Below are 25,779 nucleotides of genomic sequence, written 5' to 3' on the forward strand. Positions count from 1 at the left end.
CATAGAGACAGAAGCATCCTCAGGCTCAGCGCAGCTCCGGCTCCACCACGGATCTAAGGGGGTCCCGGGGGAGGTGCCGTCTTTGCTCAGCAGAGAAAAGAGTGGACCAGGTTCAGATTACCAAGGCAGGAGGGAATGGGAGGGGGGCAACAGTGTGGGTGAGAGCACGGTGGTGGGGACATTTGGGGTGGTGTTGGGAAGGGAAGCTCCTGGCCAAGTCTGAGCAGAGGCTTGTTCAAGGACGGTGGAATAGTAGGTGGGTTACAAACAAGGGTGTCCATAGTTCAGGGTCTTGAATGCCACACTATTTGCTTCTCAATGCCCAACTGATAGATGATTTCTACAGCAAGAATGGGAGGGAGTCTCCACTTTCCTATAAGCTTCTATAGGATCCCACCCCCTACCCTGACACCTTGCATTTGCAGAAATTCATTTTTACAAAATACTGTCAACATGTAGCTTTAGTAGGGTTGCCAGATAAGACACAGGACACCCCAGGGAATTCCCTGGTGGTCCAGTGGTTAGGACTGGACGCTTTCACTGCCAAGGGCCTGGGTTCAGTCCCTGGTCAGGGAAATAAGATACCACAAGCTGCACGGTGTGACAAAAAACAAAAATAAGAAAGAAAGAAAACACAACACAGGACACCCCAGTGAAATTTTAATTTCAGATGGAAAACAAATACTTTTTAAAGTATAAGTATGGTCTGTGCAATATTTGGGATACACTTATGCTTGAAAAATATGACTCACTATTTATTCTGAAATTCACATTTCACTGGGTGTCCTATTTTTACTTGCTAAATCTAGCAACCCAAACTTTGAGGGATCTGGTTTACTGGACAGAGCTGGTGGTGGAGGTTCTCGAGGCTGGAGGCCGCCCCAAGAAAACCAGGGGAGGCTGGAAAGGGGAGGCCAGCAGGATGGTGGGCATGGCTCACCAACCAAGTTTCCGTCTCCCTCAGTCTCCCACGGGTGGACAAAGAGCCCACTCCAAGCCCAAGGAGAAGCCGCTGCCGCAGCCTCCTGGGGAGCAGCAGCCAGAAGACACTCAGGTCTCCAGGGAGCAGGGCACAGAGGTGACAGGACCTCCCAAGGCAGAGGGCCGGGGTGGCAGGAGGGCTAGAGAAATTCTCCTCCTGCCTGGATGGAGATCTGAACACCCGACCATTGCACTCCACTGTCTTGCTGTTGGGTGTGGGAGGACCCCGGTTCTTGGGCTGCCAGCCTCATGCCACTTCAGTCACCAAGGCACCCTCTCTGCCAAAGCCACCTTCTTCAGATTCTTCAGAGCAGAAGCTGGGCCTGCAACAGGAAGCCACCGTCACGTTCCTGTTTACGCTCCTGAGCACAGCAGAGTCCACCAAAGACCCTGCAGAGTGAGGCCGTGTGAACGTGCGTGAGGCTGCGGGGGGGAGGCGGGCACAGTGTACTGCTCCCCCGCCATCAGCATTCAGACCTGGGCCGGGACTCAGCCTGCGGTGGGGTTCAGGGGGTGTGGCCCAGACAGGACTGAAGAAGCCGGGGCCTCGGGCTTGGTTCCCCTCTCTGCCCGCCCCACCCTCCCCAGCCTCCAGATTCCAGTCCAGCCCTCATTATGCACCCACCCAGGGACCTGGAGATCCAGGAGTGCCAGTTCCTGGATAAGGAAGACTGGGGCCCCCAGCGGACCTCCAAGGAAATGAGCTGTTTGCAGAATGTTTGCGTGAGGTGAGCTGGGCGGAGGCAGGTGGGGACAGGAAGGTGACAGGGCCTTGCCCGATGGAGGTCAGGGCCTGGAGCTTGACAGCTGTGGGTTGGCACCTTCACTTGGCCCTCTTCCTTCCCTTGCCTTCTCTCTGTTCTACTCTGGGTGACCCCCTTGCTGGCCAATAGGTCCCTTCCCTCCCAAGCATCAGTGTCCTTGTATGTGAGCAGGACCTGCCCCATGGGAGTGGGGGCCACAGCTCTTTCCCATCAATGTGCCTATATGCCTGGTTAGTGGGCAGTCTATGAAGCTACCTGCAAGGGACGGCCATCTCTCTTTTTTGTTTTAATAGGTATTGGTTGGGTTTTTTAAATTAATTAATTAATATATTTATTTATTTATGGCTGTGTTGGGTCTTCATTGCTGCACGCGGGCTTTCTCTAGTCGCAGCGAGCAGGGGCTACTCTTCGTTGCGGAGCACAGGCTCTAGGCAAGTGGGCTTCAGTAGTTGCAGCACCCGGGCTCAGTAGTTGTGGCTCGTGGGCTCTAGAGCGCAGGCTCAGTAGTTGTGGCGCACAGGCTTAGTTGCTCCACAGCATGTGGGATCTTCCCGGACCAGGGATCGAACCTGTGTTCCCTGCATTGGCAGGTGGGTTCTTAACCACTGGACCACCAGGGAAGTCCCAAGACCGCCATCTTTAATTATCCAAGGACTTGAGGGGTAGTTTGGTCTGTGGAGAAGGCGGGGGGTGGGGGTGGGGGTCTGTTCTCTGGATGTCTGGCTCTGGAGCTTAGGTCTGCAGAGTCCCATGGCTGCTTGCCTGTCAGTGGCAATGCCAGGGTCCGATCTCCACCTGGAGACAGAGGTCTTGGGGTGGGGGGAGTGTGACAGTCCTTTCCCCAGGGCTGCATGTGGCTCCCAGAGCCATGGATCTGAGTGGTCAGCGCTTTTATTCATACACAGCTGGCCTGCACGCTCAGGCAGGGCTAATTCCACACAGAGCCCTGCCACTGCCCCCACTGCTGCTCAGAGGGATGGGCAGCTAGCCCGAGGCTGCCTTAGAGGCTTTCCAGCCTAGCATATGCGATGAAGCAGCCTGGTTTTCCCTTGCTGGAGAAGAGGAAAAGCACAATTCGTCTTTGTCTGGGTCCCCTGCTGCAAGTCACATGGGGAGAACAATTCCCTCCCTGCCTGTAGCTTTGCCAGAGTGAGACGCGGCTGCTGGTGAAACCCTGGGCTCCTGGCTGTGCCGGGCCACGCAGCTCATGCAAGAGCTGTGTTTTGTGGGTGTGGGGCACTGCCTAGGACAAGAGTCTGGGGCCTGACGGGGGTCTCGCTTTCAACCCTAGGCTTCGGGAGTCTCTGAGCACTATCCAAGCAGACAACCTGGCGCTGGGGGAGAAGCTGCAAGACCTGGTGAGACCTCAGCCCAGGACCCCCTTCTTTTGCTGTGCCTCCTCCCTGACTCCCAGCCCAGCTCCCGTGCGGGCACGTGGCAGGCAGTCCTGCCTGGCGTCAGCTACCCTGCAACCCTTTGTTCCAGCCCAACTCCTTGTATGAGAGCCTGAAGGAGGAAGCAAAGGCCATCCTGAAGGGAGAGAAGGCCATCCTGGAGGAAGGGAAGGCCACCCAGGAGGGAGCCCAGGCCGCCCAAGACGGGGCACTGCTCCAGGTACCCGGGCCTCCACCTACTCGTGGGTGGGGAGAGAGGACACATTTTCCCAGCGTTGCTCACCCGGCTCCCCTTGCCTGCAGCGAGCCGGCTCCCAGAAGGCAGAACTGGTCATCCTGCAGCCTGACACTGCCCGTGACAATGGAAACCAATGTCAGCCCTAACCAGGCCCAAGGCTGGAGATAGGACATCTCCTTGGGAAGCCATTCTGGTGGCTCCTCTCCAAGTCCCAGCAGTAAACGTTTCCGCAGCTGATCCATGGCTCCCCTGCCTGTCTGTGGGCCCTAGGCCGTCGTCCACCACCTCCCTTGGCCCTGAGCTGCCCCCACCCCCAGGAGGCTCCAGGTCTGGCTCTTATCAGCCTCAAGATCAATGCCCCTGTGATAAGCCCTGGGCTGGGACTGGAAGGGGGCCACACCCTCTCCTGGGGAGGACTGGAAGCCCCAGGTCTAACTCCAAAGGGCAGAAGACTAGGGAGGGGTAGGAAGAGCCACTTCCCATACTATGGCCTTGGATAAGTCTCTTCCTCTTTGTCACTCAAGTCATGGGGAGGGGCTAGTGAAAGCTTCCCAAGGGCCCAACATGCAACATGCTTCAGGCCTGGAGGTGCTTCTGGAATTTGAATTCCCACTCCCACCTTCAACCAGGGCCTCCTGGGGCCTCCCTTGAGACCTGCTTCCCTTCACCAATGGGGCTCTCCCTGTCCTGGGTCATAGGTCCCACCCCCACCCCATCCATAGGCCTGAGTGTCCAGCTGTGGTCACTGTGCCCTGGCCACCGACAGGCCCTCAAGGCTTGCGCCCATCAGCCTTGCTGCCCTCAGACTCGGTCCAGCCCCAGGGAGGCTTTCTAAGCATCCCCTGGTTACTGATGTAACGAGAGAGAGAGACAGAGACACACAGAGAATGTATAGGTAGAATATTCAAAACTTAGAAATAATTCCCATACAACTAGACAAGGAATGTGCTTTCGATTTTTTTTTAACTCCCTAATGAGGGAGATGACAGAGCCAGCAAGATGACAAAGCCACTTTAAAGGAGGATACAAGAAAGTGGCACACACACACACACACACACACACACACACACATATATATATATATATATATATATTCATGGGGGAAAAATGGAAGGAATCCTGAAATAAGATTGCTAAATCAGATACAAAATCAGTCAATATGCTATAGGGCAATTTTTCGCAAAGTCCCATTAACCCTAAGGGTGGTATTATTTACTGGGCAGAATCCTCTAATATGACACGGAAAGAACTGTGACCATCTTTCTGCCTTATACCCACTACAGGGGGGACACTAGCCAAGAGGATGGAAATCCAGGTTTGTGGCCCCTTGTCAGACCTGGTTTGACTAAGACCCGTGGGACCTTGCCCAGGCCAAAAACTGATGACACACTTGATTAGTGAAGGTTTGATTTGGTCACAGCTTTAGGCTGAGCTGAGCTCCTCTCCTCTCCCAAGACCCTACCCTCCTCCCCTGGATGGCTCCAGGGCTCCCAGGCATCTCCCTGATTGGCTCTTGACCAGTGGCCTCGCCAACCAGTGACCCAGCTGTACAGCCATCTTGCTATTTTCCTGATGGGAATCATCTGATACTGAGATTGAGGGGCATAGCTGGACCAACAGCTAAATGGTTAAATCAATGTAAGCACTTAAGGGCTTCTGTCACCAAGACACCGTCATCAGAATGCTCCCATTTGATAGGTGGCATATTTTTAAAACTTTATTTTATGAAGTATAGTTGTTTTACAATGCTGTGTTCATTTCTATACAACAAAGTGATTCAGTTATACATAAATATATTCTTTTTCATATTCTTTTCCATATGGTTTATTACAGGAGATATAGATATATATTTTTTTTTTCTCTAGACTGCCTCTTTTATAAATATTGGATTAGGGCAGGTGAGAATCGTAAATATTTAAAAAATAAAGTAGAAGCCAGAGAAATGTCAAAGCTGCCACCATGCAGCACCAGCGACCAATTCTTGCACTTTTCTTCCCTGTCTCAGTAATCCCCTCTACAGAAGACATACAGAATTGGAACAGCTCTGTCTTCCCTGGGGTCTCTGCTGGCACCAGGTTATAACCTGGACAGTGGGGAGTGTCTGCCTTAGGCTGGTTTTATCACAGGATATTGAATATAGTTCCTGTGCTATAGAGTAGGACGTTGTTGTTTATCCATTCTATATATAATAATAGTTTGCATCTGCTAATCCCATACGCCTATCCATCCCTTCTCCACCTACCCCCCCACCCTTGGCAAGATAGGCGGCAGTTTTGATAAGCAAAGGAACTTACATCCAAGGCTTATCTTGGGCTCCAAAAGACCAGTAGATCCCTGCATCCGCCTGCCAGAATCCTGAAGATTTATATAGAGGCTTTAACTGGGCTTGGTCAGGTATTCAGTCCAGATGGTCTCAACACCACCTTACTCTCTCAAGGCTGCATCCTTAAAACAGCTCCTAGTGTGGGAACTGTGGGGCAGAGCGGACATTCTGAAGACAGGGGAGGGGCGAGGAGCCCCCAGTTGCCCCGGTCCAGCTCACGGGTCAACTGGCGGTCACGTCCTGTCAATGACCTCCTGCAACAACAGTCTATAACTAATATACTTCATATAAATTCATATGAGTTGACTCTTCATATAAATGGAATTCTACAATATATTATCTTTCGTGTCGGGCTTCATTTGCACATCTTTACGTTTGTGAGATTCATCCATGTTGCTACAGGTGAGAGTATGTAAATGTAGTTTGTTCTTTTATTGCTGTATAAATAATCCACGATTTATTTATTTTTTTTAAAAGAGTTTTTTCTGAAAGCCTCCAGCATCTCAGCCTGGGAAAGCAAGCACATGTGGCGACATCCACGCTGCTTGGCTGCAGGAAATGGAGACGGTTACAGAGCCCCCTCTCCAGTTATGTCTAAACCACAGAAGTGCTGACAGATGTCCCAAATGCGACCTGGCCACGGCCCAGCAGCCCAGGGCCCCAGCATGGCCCCGAGCTCAGTCCCTACAACCACTCCTGTGGATGCCACGTCCCTGCAATCCTGCAGCCCAGTCAGGAAGCCCTTCTCAAGGCGAAGTCCCAAGGCAAAGCTGTGTGGGCCCCAGGGCGTTACCAGGTATTTTAATTCACACACAGACACACATTTCCCCCAGAACTACTAGTCAAAGCAGGCCACTGTGTTCGTCACAAGCTGTGCCCAGATCTTCCTGCCTCTATGCCATCAAGGCGCTGGGGCCAGGTCGGCAAATCAGCCTCTTGTGTCCGCATGGTCCCATCTCTCTGCTGAAGCCAACCTCCAGTAGATCTACCCAAACCTCCGACTGGCTTCGGAGGCCCAGTGGAAGTGGGTTGGGGTACCTCTAGAGGCTCCCAGCAGGCTCCCCACTCCTGCCCAGCCTAAAGGTCCTGCTATTCCTGCCCGAGAAGGTGGCCCCTATCCTGCAGCCTGGCAGCGTCACCCTCCATCCAGGGGAATCATCCTTCAGAAAGATCCTGCCGTAGAGGTCTGTTAAATCCCACAGCCCCTGTGCTATGCAGGCTCCCACCCACGGCTGGCTCAGCAATCCTGTTGAGGCTTGTTCTGATGGGGTCTGTTTCCCAGGAGTTCTGTGCCCACCTTTTGTATCCCTTGTGGTTGCCCTGGACACTCCTTAAATATCAGACAGCTGTACGAATGCCCAGGGTGGTGGAGGAACTGAGCTCGTTTGGGTCAGTTTTTCATCCATTCTACAAGTATTTATTGAGCGCCTCCTACATGCCAGGCACTGCTCTTGGTTCTGGAGATTCAGCGACGAATAAAACAAAGATCCAGGCCCCAGTAGAACTTACATTCTAGGAGGGGAGATAAGGAATAATTAATGTCAGAGAGTGATAGATGCAATGGAGAGAAATGAAGCTGGAGACGGAGAGGAAGCCTGAGGGAGGAGAAGGAACACAATTCAGAGAAAGTGGCACTCGTGCAGAAGTGACATTTGAGCAGAGATGTGGAGGACCTGAGGGAGGGGCCACAATGGAATTTACAGTCAGGAGATGGCCTGGGAAATGGGTGTAGCTAGAGAAGCGATCCAGGGACGATTGATCAGCTGTGACCAGCACTGCTGCCGGGTCAAGTAAGAAGAGAGGACAGAACTGACCACTGGATCCAGCAACATGGAGCAAAGTGGACATTTTCAAGAGTAATTTTAGTGGAGTAAAGCCTGAATGGAGTGGCCTCTAGAAAGAACGGGAGGGCTTACCTGGTGGCACAGTGGTTAAGAATCCGCCTGCCAATGCAGGGGACACGGGTTCGAGCCCTGGTCCGGGAAGCTCCCACACGCCGCGGAGCAACTAAGCCCATGCGCCACAACTACTGAGCCTGTGCTCTAGAGGCTGCAAGCCACAACTACTGAAGCCCGTGCGCCTAGAGTCCGTGCGCCGCAGCAAGAGAAGCCACTGCAGTGAGAAGCCTGCACACCACAACAAAGAGTAGCCCCCGCTCGCCGCAACTAGAGAAGGCCCGTGCACAGCAACGAAGACCCAACACAGGCAAAAATAAATAAATAAATTAAAAAAAAAAAGAATAGGAGGAGAGGATCTGGAGACCAGCATGGTCCACTCTTCCGAGGAGTTTTATCATAAAAGGGGACAGAAAAATGGGACGGTTACTAGAGGAGCAAGTGGAATTGAGAGATTTTTTTTTTTTTTTTTTTTGTGGTACGTGGCCCTCTCACTGTTGTGGCCTCTCCCGTTGCGGAGCAACAGGCTCCGTACGCGCAGGCTCAACGGCCATGGCTCACGGGCCCAGCCGCTCTGCGGCATGTGGGATCTTCCCAGACCGGGGCACGAACCCGTGTCCCCTGCATCGGCAGGCGGACTCTCAACCACCGTGTCACCAGGGAAGCCTGAGAGATTTTTTTTTAAAGATGGTGTTAAACACCATAAACAGGGGCTTTAGGTGGATGGAAGTGATCCACTAAAGGCAGGGAGGCTTGTGGGGCCACATCCTTGAGCAGCGAGGGGGTGGGCTCTGCACAGGGGAGAGGCTGCCTTGGACAGGGGTGTGGATCACACATCACGGTGACGTTCCCTCTGATTTTCTCAGTGAAGTAGGAAGCACGGTCATCAGCTGGGCGTGAGGGTGGAGGAGAATGTGTTGGAGGCTTGAGAAGAGAGGAGGGGATGTGCAACTCCCATCTAGGAGTGCTGGTGGGAGTGTGGACCGGCGAAGGACGGTAGGACTGCCGGGCAGTACTGAGGACCTGTTTGAGATCTAGGATCGTAAACCTAAAGCGAGATGAGGGAGGTCATCTGACTCCACAGGCATATTCAGGGTCAAGGGTGCAGGTTCAGAGTAGGTGGAGGGGCGGATGTAACCAGGTCGGGGGTTTTCCAGTGAATGTGACCAAAACAGAGAGGATCAAGGGGGTGGAGAGGGTTTGCAAGGGACTCAGGCTGGGCCAGGAGGGAGGAAAGCACACGTGGGAGGTGAGGGAGAGTGGAAAGGAGCTAGCACCAATGGACTGGCTGTCCTGGAGGGGTGGAAGAACTCTCCAAGTCCGAGTGATGGAGCGAGCGAGGTGGGAAGATAAAAAGGAAATCAAATGCATTAGCTCCCTAAAGGGATTTCCATCAACACTCACAGTCCAAAATGTTCAGGGAGGGGCCATACGATCTTCCCATCCAAGAAGGGGAAAAAAGATTGATCGAGTTATTGTCTGGTGCCTACAGCAGCACAGACATCAGCTGACTCCAACAGCCTGAGCCGGAGATCTCTGGTGTCACCCACTCAGATGTCACACGCTCTTGTCCAGATGTCATGTCTGTGGCTTCACATGTTCCTTCCAGGTGAGGGTGGGGCAGGACCATGGAGCTGCTGCCTCATGGTGTCATCACCATGTCTGTTCCTCAGCTTATCAGCTGACCTTGGTGTCTGGCTGGCTGCCTGGTGGTGGCTGTCCCCCTGTGCCCTCATAAGGAATGTGTGTGCCTCCCACACTGATGGCCTTCTGATAATATTATATTCTAGGTGTTCATAATCAGCTCTCCAAGGACTGTGGCTTTCTGGTGCACCTTCCTGAAGTCCCTGATCACACTATACCCTACCCTTAGTCCCGCCACTCTAACACGCTAACCCTCCCAACCAGCTCAAGGGGACGTGGGTACGGTGGTGCAGGTGAATGGGGCTGTAAGCAGTAGGAAGGGGGCTGCTCTGAGAGGGTGCTGTGAAATCACACACACACACACACACACACACACACACACACACACACACGTGCACACCGTGCCCAGCTCCCCCAGATTTCCAGGCATCTTTGGGCCAATCAATGGGTTGCAGCCTGGGGACGTCCCTAGTGGTCCAGTGGTTAAGAATCCGCTTTCCAGTGCAGGGGATGCGGGTTCTATCCCTGGTTGGGGAACTAAGAGCCCACATTCTGAGGGGGAACTAAGCCTGCACGTCACAACTACTGAGCCTGCGCACTCTGGAGCCCACACGCCACAACTAGAGAGCCCGCATGCCGCAACTGGAGAAGCCCATGCACCACAACTAGGACCCAATGTAGCCAAATAAATAAATATTTAAACAACAAACAAACAAAAAAACCCAATGGGTTGCAGCCTGGCTGGGCAGAATCCCAAGGCAGGATAGGCCATGGCAGGTGGAAGGAGTCACACTTGAGCCCCAGGGACCTTCCCAGCCCTGCCTGGCTGTCTATGAAGTCTGAAAGAGGCTTAAAGCGAGTACTTGGTGGTTCCCTCTCCCTCTCAGCCCTTATACGTGCCAGGCCCTCTGTAAGGATGGCCTGCCCCTTGCCTCCTCTGCACGCTGAATGCCTTCTCATCCTTGGAAGATTCCCCTCAAGTGTTCCCTTCTGGACAGAATTTGTCATTCTCTCCACTGGGAGCATGGTGGTCCTCCCTCTATAGGGGCGCTTACCACATGGTTGAACCCAAAGCCTATCTGACTCCCCTGCTAGACTTGAGTCCCTGGGCACCTTGTCTTCCCCAGGGCCTGGCATGGAGGTGGCATAGGGCTGAATAAATGAAAGGTGCTTGCAGGTAGGAGTGAATAAATGAATGGATGGATGGATGAATGGATGGATGAATGAATAGATGGATGGATTCCTGGTAGGGTCAGAGGATGGAGGTCAGCTTGTCAAGAAAGTGTGCTTCTCCGGCTCTGTCCTCTAGAACAGTCTTCCTTTCTTTTCTTTTTTAATTTAATTTACTTTTTGGCTGCGTTGTGTCTTTGTGGCTGCACGCGGGCTTTCTCTAGTTGCAGCGAGCGGGGGCTACTCTTCGTTGCGGTGCGCGGGTTTCTCATTGCGGTGGCTTCTCTTGTTGCGGAGCACGGGCTCTAGGCACACAGGCTTCAGTAGTGGGGGCTCACAAGCTTAGTTGCTCTGCGGCATGTGACACCTTCCTACACCAGGGCTCGAACCCGTGTCCCCTGCGTTGGCAGGTGGACTCTTAACCACTGTGCCACCAGTGAAGTGCCCAGTCTCCTCTTCTAAGAGTCCCACTTTCTCCCATAAACTGGGACCCCTGCAGGATAGTTACAGAGAATTCTTCTGAGTCCCTCTTTTCCCCTTAGCTCTAGGCTTAGCATTTTAAGGGGTCAGATGAGGCAGGAGTGGCTGAAGTGTACTGAGTTCCTACTATGGGCTCAACACCACGCTAGACATTTTTACAGATGTGGCCTTGTTTAATGAAAACAGCACCACAGTTCTGTGAAATAGGCTCTATTATCCATTTTACAGCTAAGAAAACAGGCTCAGGGAAGCTAAGTGAATTGCCTAAGGTCACACAACTTACATCTAGCAAAGGATGGGATTTGAACTTAAAACCCAATCAAGTAGCCAGGGCTGGATGTGCTGGAGATGGAATGACACCAGGGAAACAGAGGCAGGGGTGGTGGGCAGCAGGCCCAGCCCTGCTCTAGTCCTACCTTGGCCTCTCCTATTGGGAGACCGTGGGTGAAACTTTGTCCCTCTCCAAGCCTCAGCATCCAGGTATGGATTTGATGCCCCTTGGAGGTCTCTTCCAAGTGAATGTTGCAGAAATCGAGCTGGATGTGAAGAGCTCCTGGCCCTTCCTGCAGGACACTCCCTTACTCTCCCTGCCAGCTAGTGGCCAAAGGGCAGGGCCACCTATTAGGTAATGGTTAACTGGACCCGACACCCCATCTATAAGGAGCCACACCAGCTGGCCAAGACTCCACAGGATGCAGTGCGTGAAGGTGCTTGGAGGGGTGCTGGGGGCCGCTGCCCTCTTGGGGCTGGGGATCATCCTGGGCCACTTTGCCATCCCCAAGGGGACTGACCTGCCAGCCCCCAGTGCCTCAGCCTCCCAGGATCTGGACCTGGAGATCCTTGAGGCTGTCGTGGGACAGCTCGATGCCAACAGGATCCGGGAGAACCTTAGGTGAGAGGCCTGCCCAGGTGCCCCTCCTGTTTGCCAGAGGCTCCTCCCTGACCCTGGGCCCACCCTGCAGAGAACTCTCCAAGGAGCCGCACCTGGCCACCAGCCCCCGGGATGAGGCGCTGGTGCAGCTGCTACTGCGGCGCTGGCAGGACCCCGAGTCGGGCCTGGACTCAGCCGGGACCTCTGAGTACGAAGTGCTGCTGTCCTTCCCCAGCCAGAAGCAGCCCAACCGTGTGGATGTTGGTGAGGTCCTGCTCTGGCCTGGGGAGGCCTGTGGGCCGGGGGAGCTGCCGGCCCAGCCCGGACACTGCCCTCTCTCCACAGTGGGTCCTGCTGGGGGCATCCTCTTCTCCTCCCAACGAAGTGAAGAGAACCTGACTGGGGAGCAGGGGGACCCCAATGTGGTACCACCATATGCTGCCTATGCTCCCCCCGGAACCCCTCAGGTGGGCCTGGGACACCCCCTCCCCACTGCCATGGCCCAGCTCCCGCTGGCTTCTACCCCAGCTGCTCCCATCCTGACCCACGGGCAGTTGAAGAAAAGTGCCTCAACTGGGGCTCAGCCCCACCCAGAATTTACTTGCTTCCACACTCCACTACGACTCCTTTTGCCCATCACTTAGTCATTCAATAAACACTAATGGGCCCTGCTCAAAGCCAGGCCTGATACAGGGTACCTGGACACAGAGCAAACCAGGTGTGACTTTGTCTTGGGGAGCTTATAAGCTCTAGGCGAGGTTGGGGGACAGAATCTAAATCCTTCATCCTGCCACTCAGCCTTTCCCCTTCTTTCCTGGGCCTGGCTCTAAGGGTCACCTTCTCTGGGGAACAGGGCCTCCTCATCTATGCTAACCGGGGCTCGGAAGAAGACTTCATGGAGCTATACCAACAGGGCATCAAACTCCAAGATAGCATCGTCCTGACCCGCTATGGGGGTGTAGGGCGCAGGGCTAAGGTAAGCAGCAGCCCCCAGTGGACAGGAGGATGTGTGGGGAAGGGGATGGAGCAGGGCTGAGGGGTAGGCCAAGCCCTGGGCTCAGGGCAGCAGAGGGTGAAGGATTCCTTCCACCCACCAATGGCCTGCTTTGGCACTCTGCCCAGCCAGGCTCTAGCCCATTGATTGGCCCAAAGAACACTTAGGTGCTGTGTGACCTTGATATCTCCCCTAACCTCCCTGAGCCTTGGGAAATAAAGGAATTGGGCACATTTTTCAGCTTTGGTATATTCTGGAAGTCTAAGTCCTCCTGTGACATAGTTCTTCTGAACATTCGACTTAAATCCCTCCTGTTGTCCCTTCCTCCACAACTCGCTTCTTTTCAACACAAACTTTTTTTTTTTTTTTTTTGCGGTACACCGGCCTCTCACGTTGCGGAGCACAGGCTCCGGACGCGCGGGCTCAGTGGCCATGGCTCACGGGCCCAGCCGCTCCGCGGCATGTGGGATCTTCCCGGACCAGGGCACAAACCCATGTCACCCGCATCGGCAGGCAGACTCTCAACCACTGCGCCACCAGGGAAGCCCTCAACACAAAATTTTGACTGAGGGTTACATGTTTGTGTTTTCTTAAATGTTTACTTATTTATTTTAGATATAAAAAGGTATAGAGTGGGAGCAGGGACTAGGGAGTTAGTCTTTAGTGGGTCCAGAGTTTCAAATCTGCAAAATGAAGAGAGTTCTGGAGGTGAATGGAGGTGATGGTAGCACAGTAATAGGAATATACTTAATGCCACTGAACTGTATGCTTTAAAATGGTTAAGATAGTAAATTTCATGTTATGTGTACTTTATCACAATTTAAAAAGAAGTAAAATAAATAAATAAATAAAAGAAGTGCCCATGATAAGAGCTGGGGGTAAAAAAATGGAAAGAAAAGAGAAGAAAGGCGAACAGGCGTGGTGGAATTATACAGATTATGAAACTTCCAGTTTAAAAAAAAAAGTATAGAGTGAAAAAGTTTTCTCATAATGCCATCCTCCAAAAAGGTAGCTTGTTTGTTTGTTTATGGGATATGTACCCAGAGTTTCTTTGGGAAGAAGAACATATGAAGATATATTCTTACTTCCTTCTCCTTTTATATAAAGGTAGCATAAATATACTGTTCTGAGCTATGCTTTTTTCACCTTAATACGTCCTGGAGATCATTCTCAATTGGTGCATAAACTCTGTCCTTGATCTTTTTTTTTTTTTAATGTACTGTTTTGTTTTTACTGTCCTAAAATATATGTAACATACATTTTACCAGTTTACCAGGTTAACCATTTTTAAAATGTACACTGCAATGGCATTAAGGATATTCACAATATTATGCAACCATCATTACTAACCATTTCCAGAATGCTTTCATGGTTCCAGATGAAACTCTGTACCCATTAAACACTAACTCCCCCATTCTCCCTCTGCAGCCCCTGGTAACCTCTATTTGACTTTCTGTCTCTATAAATTTGCCTCATCTCGGTACCTCACATAAGAGGAATCATGTGATATTTGTCCTTTTGTGTCTGGCTTATTTCACTTAGCACAATGTTTTCAAAGTTCATTGATGTATCAGAAGTTCACTCCTTTTTAAGAATCAGTAATATTCCTTTGCACGTTATATACTAGGTTTTCCTTATCCATTCATCAGTGATGGACGGTTGGGCTGTTTCCACCTTTTGGCTACTATGAACAGTGTTTATATGAACATGGGTTTAGGAGCACATCCTCCTTCTTTTACACAGCTGCATAGTACTCCACTGTAGGGTACCTCCGTTTATTTAATGACCCCATTAATGAGCCGTTGCCTAGGCTCAACAGTCTTTTGCTGCCTCAAGCGGCACTGCAACAAATGACTTGCGTTAAGTATCATCTTGCCGGTGGGAAGACAGATCTGTCCTGGCTTCCACAGTGAGGGAGGGAGGAAGAGGAACAAGATGTGCCCCCTTCTCGTCCCTCCCCTAAACACAGCCTCCTCTGCCTTCTGCAGGCTGTGAATGCTGCCAAGTATGGGGTGGCTGGGGTGCTGGTGTACACGGACCCTGCAGATATCAACGACGGGAAAAGCTTGCCGAACGAGACCTTCCCGCACTCCTGGGGACTTCCTCCCTCGGGGGTGGAGCGAGGTTCCTACTTTGAGTATTTTGGGGACCCCCTGACTCCTTACCTTCCAGCCAACCCCTCCTCCTTCCGCCTGGACTCTGACAATGCCTCCGGATTTCCCCCAATTCCCACTCAGCCCATTGGCTTCAAGGATGCAGAAGTCCTTCTCTGGTGAGCTTTTGCCCTGGGGTCTCCTTCCCACTCTCCAGTGGCCCCCAAACTTCAACCCCCGCACCCATATTTGCTCTGATGGGCCTCCTCCTCCTCCCCAGCAACCTGCAGGGAGCCTCAGCCCCGGCTGCCTGGCAGGGAGCCCTGGGCTGTGACTACAAGCTGGGGCCCGGCTTCCGTTCTGATGGTATCTTCCCAGCAGGCAGGTGAGATGGGGCCCCCTCCTCCCCCAACGCTTCCCTTCTCTTCCCTTGTTATGCTTCCTTGATCCTGGTTTCCTCAGTGCTCACTTCAAGGCCTGGCCTTTCCCTTTCTCCTGTCTCCCAACCCCTCCCTGATTCCAGAGTATCTGTCTTGTCTTTGGGGAAGCCTGTGAAACAGCTGCGTGCCTCACAAGGCCCTGTGGGGTCCCCCCCACCTCACCTTGGACCTCCATTCTCCAGCCGCCCCCTCTCTTGAACACACCCAGCTCCTTCCCACATCAGGGCCTCTGCACTTGCTGTTCCTGCTGATGGGAACATCCTTCCCCACGCTCTGTCATTCCTGGCCTGCACTAACCTCCCCACCTGCCACCAGGTACCTTGTCGGTGTCCTCCCAAGCCCCTTCACTGCCTGCAGTTGTTCACTTCCTTGGGGTCTGCCTCCCTCAGGAGAGCGAGGCCTCACGAGGGTGGGGTCCATGTCTGTCTCAGTCATCGCCCAGAGCCTGGTACGCTGCTGGCATACACTAGGTATCCAATAAGTGAGTGAGTACAAAGGAGAATTGGAATCAGAAGAGCTGGGCTCTAGCCTCGCTGTCTCTCCTGGTATTTCCAGGCAAGTGATCTTGCCAGGTCCCTTTCCTGCTCTGGGCCTCAGTTTCTCCTACTTTGGTGGAGGGGAAGACTCCTAACACCCCTACGCTCCCCCAGCCAGGTGAACGTGAGTGTCTACAACCGCCTGGAGCTGCGGAACTCCTCCAACGTCCTGGGGATCATCCGCGGGGCCGTGGAGCCTGGTGAGCGCCGCCTCACTGTTCCCTGCGCCCCCAGGACCCGGCCCTGCTCTGAGCGCCCCTGACCACGCCCCCTCTGCCCAGCCTGGCTGCCCCACCCACCCTCGCTCCTCCACTTGGGCGTCTGACTCTGCTCCTCCCGCCAGACCGCTATGTGCTGTATGGAAACCACCGGGACAGCTGGGTTCACGGGGCCGTGGACCCCAGCAGTGGCACTGCTGTCCTCCTGGAGCTCTCCCGCGTCCTGGGGACTCTGATGAAGAAGGGTGAGCGGATCCTGCTCCCCTGGTCCAGGGACTCTCTCCCCAGGAGGTCGCCTCCAGCTCAGTCCTCCCCGAGCTTTTGGGCGTCCTGTCCCCCCTCCTCTCTCTCATTCTCCAGTTCCCACTTGGGCGAAGCTTGAGGGCCCTGGGGGCAGACATGCATGGACACCAGCCCTGGCCTCGCTCGAGTAGCCCAGTGTGGTGCAGGGAACTTGTGCAATACCTTCTGAGGGTTTCCTGGGCCCCTCCAATGAAGCGAGGCCAGATGTGGCCTCGAGCGAGGCAGTGCCCAGGCTCTGCCCTCAGGGAGTCTCAGCCCAGTTGAGGCAGGGGTGACGGACAATCATCAACTCAACAAATATGTCCCCCGTGGCTACTATGTGCCAGGCCAGTTCTAGGCACTGGACATCCCCCAGTGAACACCAGAGTTCATGCTGTAATGACAACTGTGAAACGTGCTATAAGGAAAAATACCTACCAGGCTTTCCAGATGCAAGCCAGAGCGCAGGGAGGCGGCAGTTCTGGGAGCGGTAGGGGTGGAGATCCAGGTGGAGGGCACAGCATGTGGGAAGGAGCAGCTGGACCAGGTGGCAGAGCTCGATATTTCCTAAAAATAAGGACATTTTCTTTCATAACCACAGTGCAATGCTCAGAATCAGGAAATTAACAATTTTGCCAATTGTTCTGAAAACTTTTGTTTTGTTTTTAAATGGGCAAAGTACTTTATTTATTTTATTTTACTTTTTTAGCTGCATTGGGTCTTCGTTGCTGCGTACGGGCTTTCTCTAGTTGCCGCGAGTGAGGGCTACTCTTTGTTGCGGTGCGTGGGCTTCTCATTGCAGTGGCTTCTCTTGTTGCGGAGCAAGGGTTCTAGGTGACGGGCTTCAGTAATTGTGGCACATGGGCTCAGTAGTTGTGGCTCGCGGACTCTAGAGCGCAGGCTCAGTAGTTGTGACGCATGGGCTTAGTTGCTCCAAGGCATGTGGGATCTTCCCGGACCAGGGCTCGAACACATGTCCCCTGCATTGGCAGGCGGATTCTTAACCACTGCGCCACCAGGGAAACCCGGCAGGTGGATTCTTAACCACTGCACCACCAGGGAAGCCCCTGTTCCAATAACTTTTAGAGCAAAAGAAATTTCTCGTCCAAGAACCAATCCAGGATCACACGTTGCACATGTAGTAGTTGCGTGGGTCATTTGTAATAGTTTCTTAGCTGTTCTTTCTTTCATGATCCTGATATTTCATTTGTTGACTGTCCCTCAATTTGGGTTTGTCTGATTAGATTCATCTTATGCATTTTTGGCAGAAAAAAATGAGAATTTTTCATTGCAAGCATGTAATCATTTTATACTTAAAAAATTTTTAGGGCTTCCTTGGTGGCACAGTGGTTAAGAATCTGCCTGCCGGGCTTCCCTGGTGGCGCAGTGGTTGAGAGTCCGCCTGCTGATGCAGGGGACACGGGTTCGTGCCCCGGTCCGGGAATATCCCACATGCCGCGGAGTGGCTGGGCCCGTGAGCCATGGCCGCTGAGCCTGTGCGTCCGGAGCCTGTGCTCTGCAACGGGAGAGGCCACAACAGTGAGAGGCCCGCGAACCCAAAAAAAAAAAAAAAAAAAAAAGAATCTGCCTGCCAATGCAGGGGACACAGGTTGGAGCCCTGGTCCGGGAAGATCCCCGGGCCGCGGAGCAACTAAGCCCGTGTGCCACAACTACTGAGCCTGTGCTCTAGAGCCCGCGAGCCACAACGACTGAAGCCCACGCACCTATAGCCCGTGCTCTGCAACAAGAGAAGTCACTGCAATGAGAAGCCTGCGCACTGCAGCAAAGAGTAGCCCCTGCTCGCTGCAACTAGAGAAACCCCGCGCGCAGCAATCAAGACCCAACACAGTCAAAAATAAATAAATAAAATAAAATAAATTTTTAAAAATTTTATTTATTTGGCTGCACCGGGTCTTAGTTGTGGCACGCAGTATCTTTTAGTTGCGGCATGCGGGATCTAGTTCCCTGACCAGGTATCGAACCCAGGCCCCCTGCCTTGGGAGCGCGGAGTCTTAACCACTGGGCCACCAGGGAAGTCCCTATACTTAAAAAGTTTGGTTTAAAACAAAAAGATGAGGAATGATCAAAGGGGACTGAGTTGCATCCAGAGACGGGAGCACAGCCAGGAGCCCATAGCGCTGTGGAGGGGTAGGGGGAATCTGAAGGCGGTGAGGGGGTCAAGCAAGGACCTCGGAGGCTTCCGGGAGGTGGCTGAGGCCTGTGGCAAGAGCAGCGAGAGCACAGAGACTGGAGATGGAAGCCAGGCTGTGGGAGGCTATGAGAAGCAATGTGGGACATTGGTTAAGCCCCTGGATTCTGGAGCCAGGCCTTGGATTTGAACCCTGGCTCTGCTGCCTACCAGCTGTGTAATCCTGGCAAGTCATTAAACTTCTCTATGGCTCAGTTTCCTCAATGGAGAGAGTCATAGTCTGTCCCTCACGACGTGTTGTAAGGATTGGCTCAATGTGGATAACGCTCTAAGGAGAATGTGAATGTATCATCGCCAAGTGAAGATGATTAGGGGAGAGTTTTGCATAGGATGCATGGAGGAGAGAGTTGGGGGACCTCTAATCAGCATAGCCAGAGAGAAGAGGCGGATAGGGCATTCTGGCAGAAGGGACCCCCTGACGGAGGGAGATCGGTGTTGGCGTCAATGTTGGGGGCTGTCACAGAAGCGGAGGGGCGCGGGTAAAAGGAGGATGGAGCCTCAGGGAAGGCTTGGCCAGGGAGGTGCCAGCACCTACCTCCAGTAGCCTGTGCCCGGCCCGTTCCAGTCCTCCCTCCTCTCCACATCCCCAACCTTCCCCCTAAGCCACCCCATGATCCGAGGAATCTTGCCCTCCAGCCCTTTATCCCCCTTCCCAGGCACCTGGCGTCCCCGAAGATCCATCGTGTTTGCGAGCTGGGGGGCAGAGGAGTTTGGGCTCATCGGCTCCACAGAGTTCACGGAGGTGAGCGAGCCCCGCAGCTCGCCGCTCGAGGGGGTTTCCGGGGCAGGGCAGCGCGGGGCTGACGGGGTCCCACCCGCCTGCAGGAGTCCTTCAGCAAGCTGCAGGAGCGCGCCGTAGCCTACATCAACGTGGACATCTCGGTGTTTGGTATGAGGGGCGGCTGGGCTTACTCGGGGAGGAGGGAGACGAAAGGGCGGGGCCCTAATAGAGTCTTTCTCGGATCCCCTCACAGCCAATGCCACCCTGAGGGCGCAGGGGACGCCCCCGGTCCAAAGCGTCATCTTCTCTGCAGCCAAACAGGTGGAAATGGGAGGGGCTGGGAGCTGGGCTGGGAGGAGGACGGGCGGGGCGGGGCTACACGGGGTAGGCGGGGCTGGAGCTGGTACTTATTAGAAGGGCTGGGGGTGGGACTGAGGCTGCGGGGTGGGCCTTGTAGGACCCGCAGGACTGTGCGTGGGCTCGGGTGGGCAAAGCGGAGGAGCAGCCTGGTCGTGGGGCCTGGGGAGGGGCCAGCCCCGAGACTAGATCCCCCTCCGCTCAGATCCGCGCACCAGGCCCCGGCAGTCTCAGCATCTATGACAACTGGATCCGATATTCCAACCGTAGCAGCCCGGTGTACGGCCTGGTCCCCAGGTGAGCCCAGGGCCGGGCTGGGGACTCCGGGCTGGTGAGCTGGCCCAGCGCCCTGCAGCCTAACCATCTTCCTGACCGCAGCCTGGGCACTCTGGGTGCGAGCAGCGACTACGCACCCTTCATTCACTTCCTGGGCATCTCCTCCATGGACATCGCCTACACCTATGACCGGGTAAGCGGACACCCCTCCGTCCCCCATCCCGGTTCCTTGCTCCACCAGCCCCCTCCTCTCCTTCGGGCCGCTCCAGTGCAAACTGAACCCAGCTCCATCACTCATTAGCTGTGCTACCTCAGCCAAGTTTCTTTACCTCTCTTGAGCATGTTCACCCTCATCTATGTTATTTTATCAAATTTAAGATACAGCTGAGTATAAGATGCACTGTCATGATACGCACTATTCAGGAGGGAAGAAAGCACTGTCAGGTAGTTGCAGGATGACACTGACTGTAAGAAGCATCCTGATTCCAGAGATCTTAAAATGTTTATCTCAGAATAGATTAAATAACAGTATAAACCAGTGGTCTGAGGGTAAAGTGAGATAAGGGATGCAGAGTGCCCAACCTGTCTCCCTGTTTGATGCTCCAAAAGGCCCTTTCACCCCTCCATGGCTACACCACTCTTGAGTGGTGGAGTTGGGATGTGAATCCTCTTGTCTGACTGCAAACCCCAGGTTCTTCTCCTTCATGTGAAACGGGAAACTGGCACCTGACCCAGCTTTGCCACTTATTAGCTGTGTGATGTCAGGAAGGTTACTTAACCTCTCTGAGCCTGCTTCCACCTCTGTAAAGTAGGAATCCTAGAACCTTCCTCACAGATGTGGTGACAATTGAATTGAAATAATGTCTCTACATTGTATGCTTCCCTCCACTTCCCATCCCAAGCTTGTCACCTCTGGGTCTTGTTCCCCCAGAGCAAGACCTCAGCCCGGATCTACCCTACCTACCACACAGCCTTTGACACCTTTGATTACGTGGACAAGTTTGTGGACCCTGGTGAGGATGAGGGCAAGGGGCATCCTGAGGCTGGAGGAGGATGGGCTGAAGACTGAGTCCTGGCCTTGTTGCGCTTCCTGCAAGGTTTCAGCAGCCATCAGGCCGTGGCCCAGACCGTGGGCAGTGTGCTTCTCCGGCTCAGTGACAGCCTCTTCCTGCCTCTCAATGTCAGTGACTACAGCGAGACCCTCCGCAGCCTCCTGCAGGCTGCCCAGCAGGACCTTGGTGGCCTGTTGGAGCAGCACAACATCAGCCTGGGTATGGAGCCCCCCCAACACTGAGGCATGGGGAGCCCTGCACCCCCAGGGCTAAGATGCTGGCTGTTCCCCACAGGACCTCTGGTGACCGCAGTGGAGAAGTTTGAGGAGGCAGCCACGGTGTTGGGCCAACACGTATCAGCACTGCAGAAGGGCACCCCCGAGTGAGCAAGGGCTGCAAGCAGGTGTCTGGGAGGGCGGCATCCAGGGCAGGACGCAGGCTGGCAGCTGGGCTGCTGGCTGTAGGGTGATCAGAGGGCCCTGTCGCCTCCAGCCCCCTGCAGGTGCGGATGCTCAATGACCAGCTGATGCTCTTGGAACGGACTTTCCTGAATTCGCGAGCCTTCCCAGAGGAACGCTACTACAGGTGAACCTGTCCTGAAGCTCTTCGAGGTGCAGTGAGGCTGGGCAATGGGCACCCGCTGGAGGGACGAAAATGTCAGTTTTGCTGGCCTTTAGAGCACAACCCACTCCCTTGAGACAGTTGGGGAGTCAGGCTTAAAGGATGGGAGGCAAATCGGTGAAGGTCACCCTGGGACTAGAACCTGCATCTCTTCCCACCACCAGTGGAGAGGGGCTTTTGTGCCTAGCCGTATACAGGAGCTGTTCCGGGCTGAAGCTCCCCTCTCTCCTGGCCCCTGAATGGTCCTATCCTCCCCCATTTCTCCTGTCAGCCATGTGCTCTGGGCACCCCGCACCGGCTCTGTACCCACGTTCCCGGGCCTGTCCAATGCCTGCTCCAAGGCCATGAACACAGGCCCCGGATCTGCAGCCTGGGCTGAGGTGCAGAGGCAGCTCAGCATCCTGGTGGTGGCCCTGGAGGGCGCAGCAGCCACCCTGAGGCCTGTGGCTGACCTCTGACCCTAGCCCTCATTCTTCAGCTCCCATCCCCACCCTATCCTAACCCTCTCCCACTCCAGTTTTCTTTGAGTGTGTCCCCGTCTCTCCTGATGCTAGGAAAGGGCACGACCACAGGACCCTCTCAAACTTCTGAGGCAACAGCTCAGGGCCCCACCGGTGCGGACACTTGAAGGGAGTGACAAGCCCCAGATGAAACTTTCCCTCTTCCTGGCTCTTGGTTGGCAGAGGGTGAACAGGAGATAGGGATGGTGGGGATGGCAAAACCACCAACTGCTCTTGGTGGTGGGTGGGTTAGGATGGGACGCATAATGGCAACCTTAGATGTCAACTCAGAGACCACCAGAGCTACTCCTCAGTGACCAGCAGGGAAACTGAGGCCCAGGGTGGATAGGGCATTGCCCAATTTGGGTTCCGCTCCCCCCACGCCCCTAGCATGTCTCAACTCCTCCCTGCCCTCCCCAAATAAATTGAGCCTAGCTGCTGTCCTTGCAAGACAAGTTCCTTTCACTTATTTATTTATTTATTTTTAGACTTATTTTATTTATTTATATTTGGCTGCGTTGGGTCTTCGTTGCTGTGCGCAGGTTTTCTCTGGTTGCGGTGAGTGGGGCTACTCTTCACTGCGGTGCACGGGCTTCTCATTGCCGGGGCTTCTCTTGCTGCGGAGCATGGGCTCTAGGCGCACGGGCTTCAGTAGTTGTGGCTCACGGGCTCTAGAGCGCAGGCTCAGTAGTTGTGGCGCACGGGATTAGTTGCTCCGCGGCATGTGGGATCTTCCCTCACCAGGGCTCGAACCCGTGTCCCCTGCGTTGGCAGGTGGATTCTTAACCGCTGCGCCACCAGGGATGCCCAACGAGTTCCTTTTACTGTGTGGGAATCATGAAAAAAAACCCTGAGCGCTTCAGCCCCACTCCTGGGGCTCTGGGAGACTGCACAGCCCTCCTCATGCCGCAGACTTGGGTGTGTCTACAGCCTCATCTTCCTCCTCTGCCGTGACCACCTCTTCCAGGGTGCGCCCTCCAAGCTTGTTCCCCACCAGTACTTGGCAGGTCCCGGCAGGTGGCAGCCCCTCCTCAGTGTAGTGACCCCTCAGGAACACAACTCTCTCCTGTCCATCTAAGGGCAGTCCATGGGCCTGGCACAGGTCCCGTGCCTCCTTGGGCCCATCCAGGGCCAGTAGGTGGACCATGAAGCCCAGGGGCAAGGTCTGGCCTTTGGGGGTGCTCAGGGCACGAGCGAGGCGGGCCAGGGCTCCCCGGCGGGCACGGCCCACATGGCACTGCACGGCGCAACTCTGCAGGTAGGGCAGGGTCCGGAGCAGGCGAAACAGGCGTGCAGTGTTGCCTTCGCGGAAGGCAGAGTCGACTGCCAGGGCAGTGCGCAGGGCTGGGCAGGAACGCAGGGCAGTGGGCAGCTTCAGAATCTCGTGAAGGGCCTCCACCGAGCCTGTGAGGGCGGGAAGCCCAAATGAGGACGCTGATTCCTTCTGGAGCAGGCCCACCTCCCGTGCCATCCCCTTAGGTCTCCCCCTATCTCCCCTCCCACCTGCTCGGGTCTTCAGCCACGCCACCTCCGCCACCTCCGCCACCTCCTTCCGGCCCTCCTCGGAGCTCATCACGCTACCTCACTCCCCACCCCACCCCCACCTCCCAGTCTGGCCACGCCCCTCCCCCAGGCCAAGCCCACCCTCCCTCCCCCTTTCCCCCTTGGCCCCTTCCTAAGCCACATCAGAATTTGTTGCCAGAGGTTCGAGAACCCCTTCAAATAGTCTGGGTCCTCATAATAAAGTGAGGCAGTGTCTACAGAGGAAGGAAACAGGCCCAGATAATTTAATGACTTGCCTCAGACGGCCTTAGAGTTTGTACGTAGTAGAACTTGACCCAACCAAATCTTGAGTTTTCTGACTTCCAACCCAGCCCTTTCTCCACTGCCGTAGCTGCCCCAAGATTTGGGAGTTGCTTCTGCCACATCCTCCTCTGTCCGCCTGGTGAGGCAATTATTTTTTCAAATTCTGCCTCTGCTCCCCTTCCAAGAATCACGACACTGGAAACTTGGGTCACTTTTTGTAAACTGAGGCTTCTGACCCATTAGTGGTTGTGAAGTCAACAGCATTTTATTACAATTAAAAAGAATTTATTAAAATGCACCATCCATCCATAGAAAAGATCTAGTCTTGAACCTTCTGTTTCAGATACGTTTGTTAGCATATGTGTTCTTGGCTGCTTTGTAACACTGACTGAACTGGAGGTTTAAAAAAAAGGTTGAAAACCACTATCTAGGGCTTCCCTGGTGGCGCAGCGGTTGGGAGTCCGCCTGCCGATGCAGGGGACACGGGTTCGTGCCCCGGTCCGGGAAGATCCCACATGCCGCGGAGCGGCTGGGCCCGTGAGCCATGGCCGCTGAGCCTGCGCATCCGGAGCCTGTGCTCCGCAACGGGAGAGGCCACAACAGTGAGAGGCCCGCGTACCGCAAAAACAAAAACAAACAAACAAAAAAAACACTATCTAGGTCAACTGTCCCATTCTAACCCCATCCCCTCCACTTTTGCAACGAGAAAACTGAGACCCAAAGATGGGAAGAGACAGGCCAGAAGGTCCAAGTAGGAGCCGGTACATCTTGTGCATTGGCTGAGACACACACTTAGGAGGCAGGGATGGAGAGGGAGCTTCTGGTGAGGTTTTAAGGCTTCTCCTTCCTTTCCCGGCCTCCACTGTCCTCACGGAGGGCCGCCTGCCCCTTGTTCTATCGTGGGGACCCCGACTCACCTAGGTTATAGAGCAGAAAGAGGCCCTGGAAGGTGGCCTGCCGGGGGTAGGGCCCGGCGCCCAGCGCATAGCAGCGCCGCAGAGAACCAAAGCCCTCCTGCACCTGGGCCTGCAGCAACATCGGGTCCGCTGGCCCGTGCGCTGTGCTGGGTCCGAGCCGCGCCACCACTGCCAGCAGCACTGCCAGCGCCGCTTCCAGCACCAACGCCGCCTCGACGTCGCCCGCGCCCTGCAGGGCCAGGTCCAGCCGCACGGCGCGCAAACGGTCCGCCACGAAGCTGGCTACCTCTGCGCGGGACGCGTCGGTGCGCTCCACCACCTCGCTGGCCAGGTAGCGCACGGTGGCCAGCAGCACGGACGGCGGACGCAGCTGACTCGGTGGGGGCCGGATCTTCCCGGCGGCCGGCCTGCTGTACTCCTTCACTGCGCGCTGCGGGTCGGCTCGGGGCCTGTGCCCGCGACACCCCGGCGCCACCTCGAAGCGGTGCAGGCGGCGCTCCTTTTCGCGCTGGGCGCGCTCAGCGGCCGGACACATGTCCACGCACGTGCCCACGGGCAGCTCGTAGCCGGGCATGGGTGGGCTGGGGGGGAAGGATGGGCGCTCAGCATCCCGTGCACAGGTGCGGCTACTCGCCCCATCCTGCGGGAGAGCACGCCAAGGCCGGCGGAGGCTCAGGGGAGGCGGGGCGGGGCCGACCCCGACGGGCCCGCCTCCCCGCCCTGGTCTAAGCATCCCCGCCGTTCGTTTGGCTCCGCCGTTTTCTCACCGAGTCCTGTGGCTTCCCACAGATCTTCGAGCAGGCCTCCCGAGATGCTCTGCGTTGTAGTTCAGGGTCAACACTGTTCCTCACGCTCAGGCCCAGCTAAAGCCCGCCCATCATGCACCTCGGCGGTCTGGGCCACTCCCATGATGCTCCGGTTTGTAGTCCCTTCCGGAACCAATCGCTTTGTAGGAGAGGCGGGGCAGGAGTGGGGCCACGCCTTCCCAGGCTCCAGC

General features: G+C 54.8%; 2 protein-coding genes and 1 long non-coding RNA gene across 3 annotated transcripts; 1 reads left to right on the plus strand and 2 right to left on the minus strand.

Annotated features, from left to right (window-relative positions):
* Window positions 1-1,194: 1,194 nt before the first annotated feature.
* On the minus strand, window positions 1,195-19,556 carry LOC138842772 (uncharacterized). The gene is made up of 3 exons (XR_011377611.1): window positions 19,193-19,556; window positions 16,762-16,890; window positions 1,195-1,304 (listed from the first exon to the last, which is right to left on the minus strand). It is a non-coding gene; the product is annotated as an uncharacterized lncRNA (long non-coding RNA).
* On the plus strand, window positions 11,338-22,761 carry NAALADL1 (N-acetylated alpha-linked acidic dipeptidase like 1). Its single transcript, XM_030833672.2, has 18 exons — window positions 11,338-11,781; window positions 11,852-12,024; window positions 12,106-12,227; window positions 12,614-12,736; window positions 14,743-15,026; window positions 15,128-15,232; window positions 15,938-16,023; window positions 16,167-16,286; window positions 19,189-19,274; window positions 19,358-19,421; window positions 19,507-19,574; window positions 19,816-19,907; window positions 19,989-20,079; window positions 20,818-20,899; window positions 20,984-21,157; window positions 21,233-21,320; window positions 21,431-21,523; window positions 21,831-22,761. The coding sequence occupies exons 1-18, from the start codon at window positions 11,582-11,584 to the stop codon at window positions 22,015-22,017; spliced, it is 2,238 nt and encodes a 745-aa protein (XP_030689532.1). The 5' UTR covers window positions 11,338-11,581; the 3' UTR covers window positions 22,018-22,761.
* SAC3D1 (SAC3 domain containing 1) lies at window positions 22,509-25,437 on the minus strand. The gene is made up of 2 exons (XM_030833673.3): window positions 24,783-25,437; window positions 22,509-23,463 (listed from the first exon to the last, which is right to left on the minus strand). Exons 1-2 carry the CDS (start codon window positions 25,354-25,356, stop codon window positions 22,961-22,963), a joined length of 1,077 nt encoding a protein of 358 aa, XP_030689533.3. The 5' UTR covers window positions 25,357-25,437; the 3' UTR covers window positions 22,509-22,960.
* Window positions 25,438-25,779: the final 342 nt, after the last annotated feature.

Source organism: Globicephala melas, chromosome 8, assembly GCF_963455315.2.
Source record: "Globicephala melas chromosome 8, mGloMel1.2, whole genome shotgun sequence".
NCBI lineage: Eukaryota > Metazoa > Chordata > Mammalia > Artiodactyla > Delphinidae > Globicephala > Globicephala melas.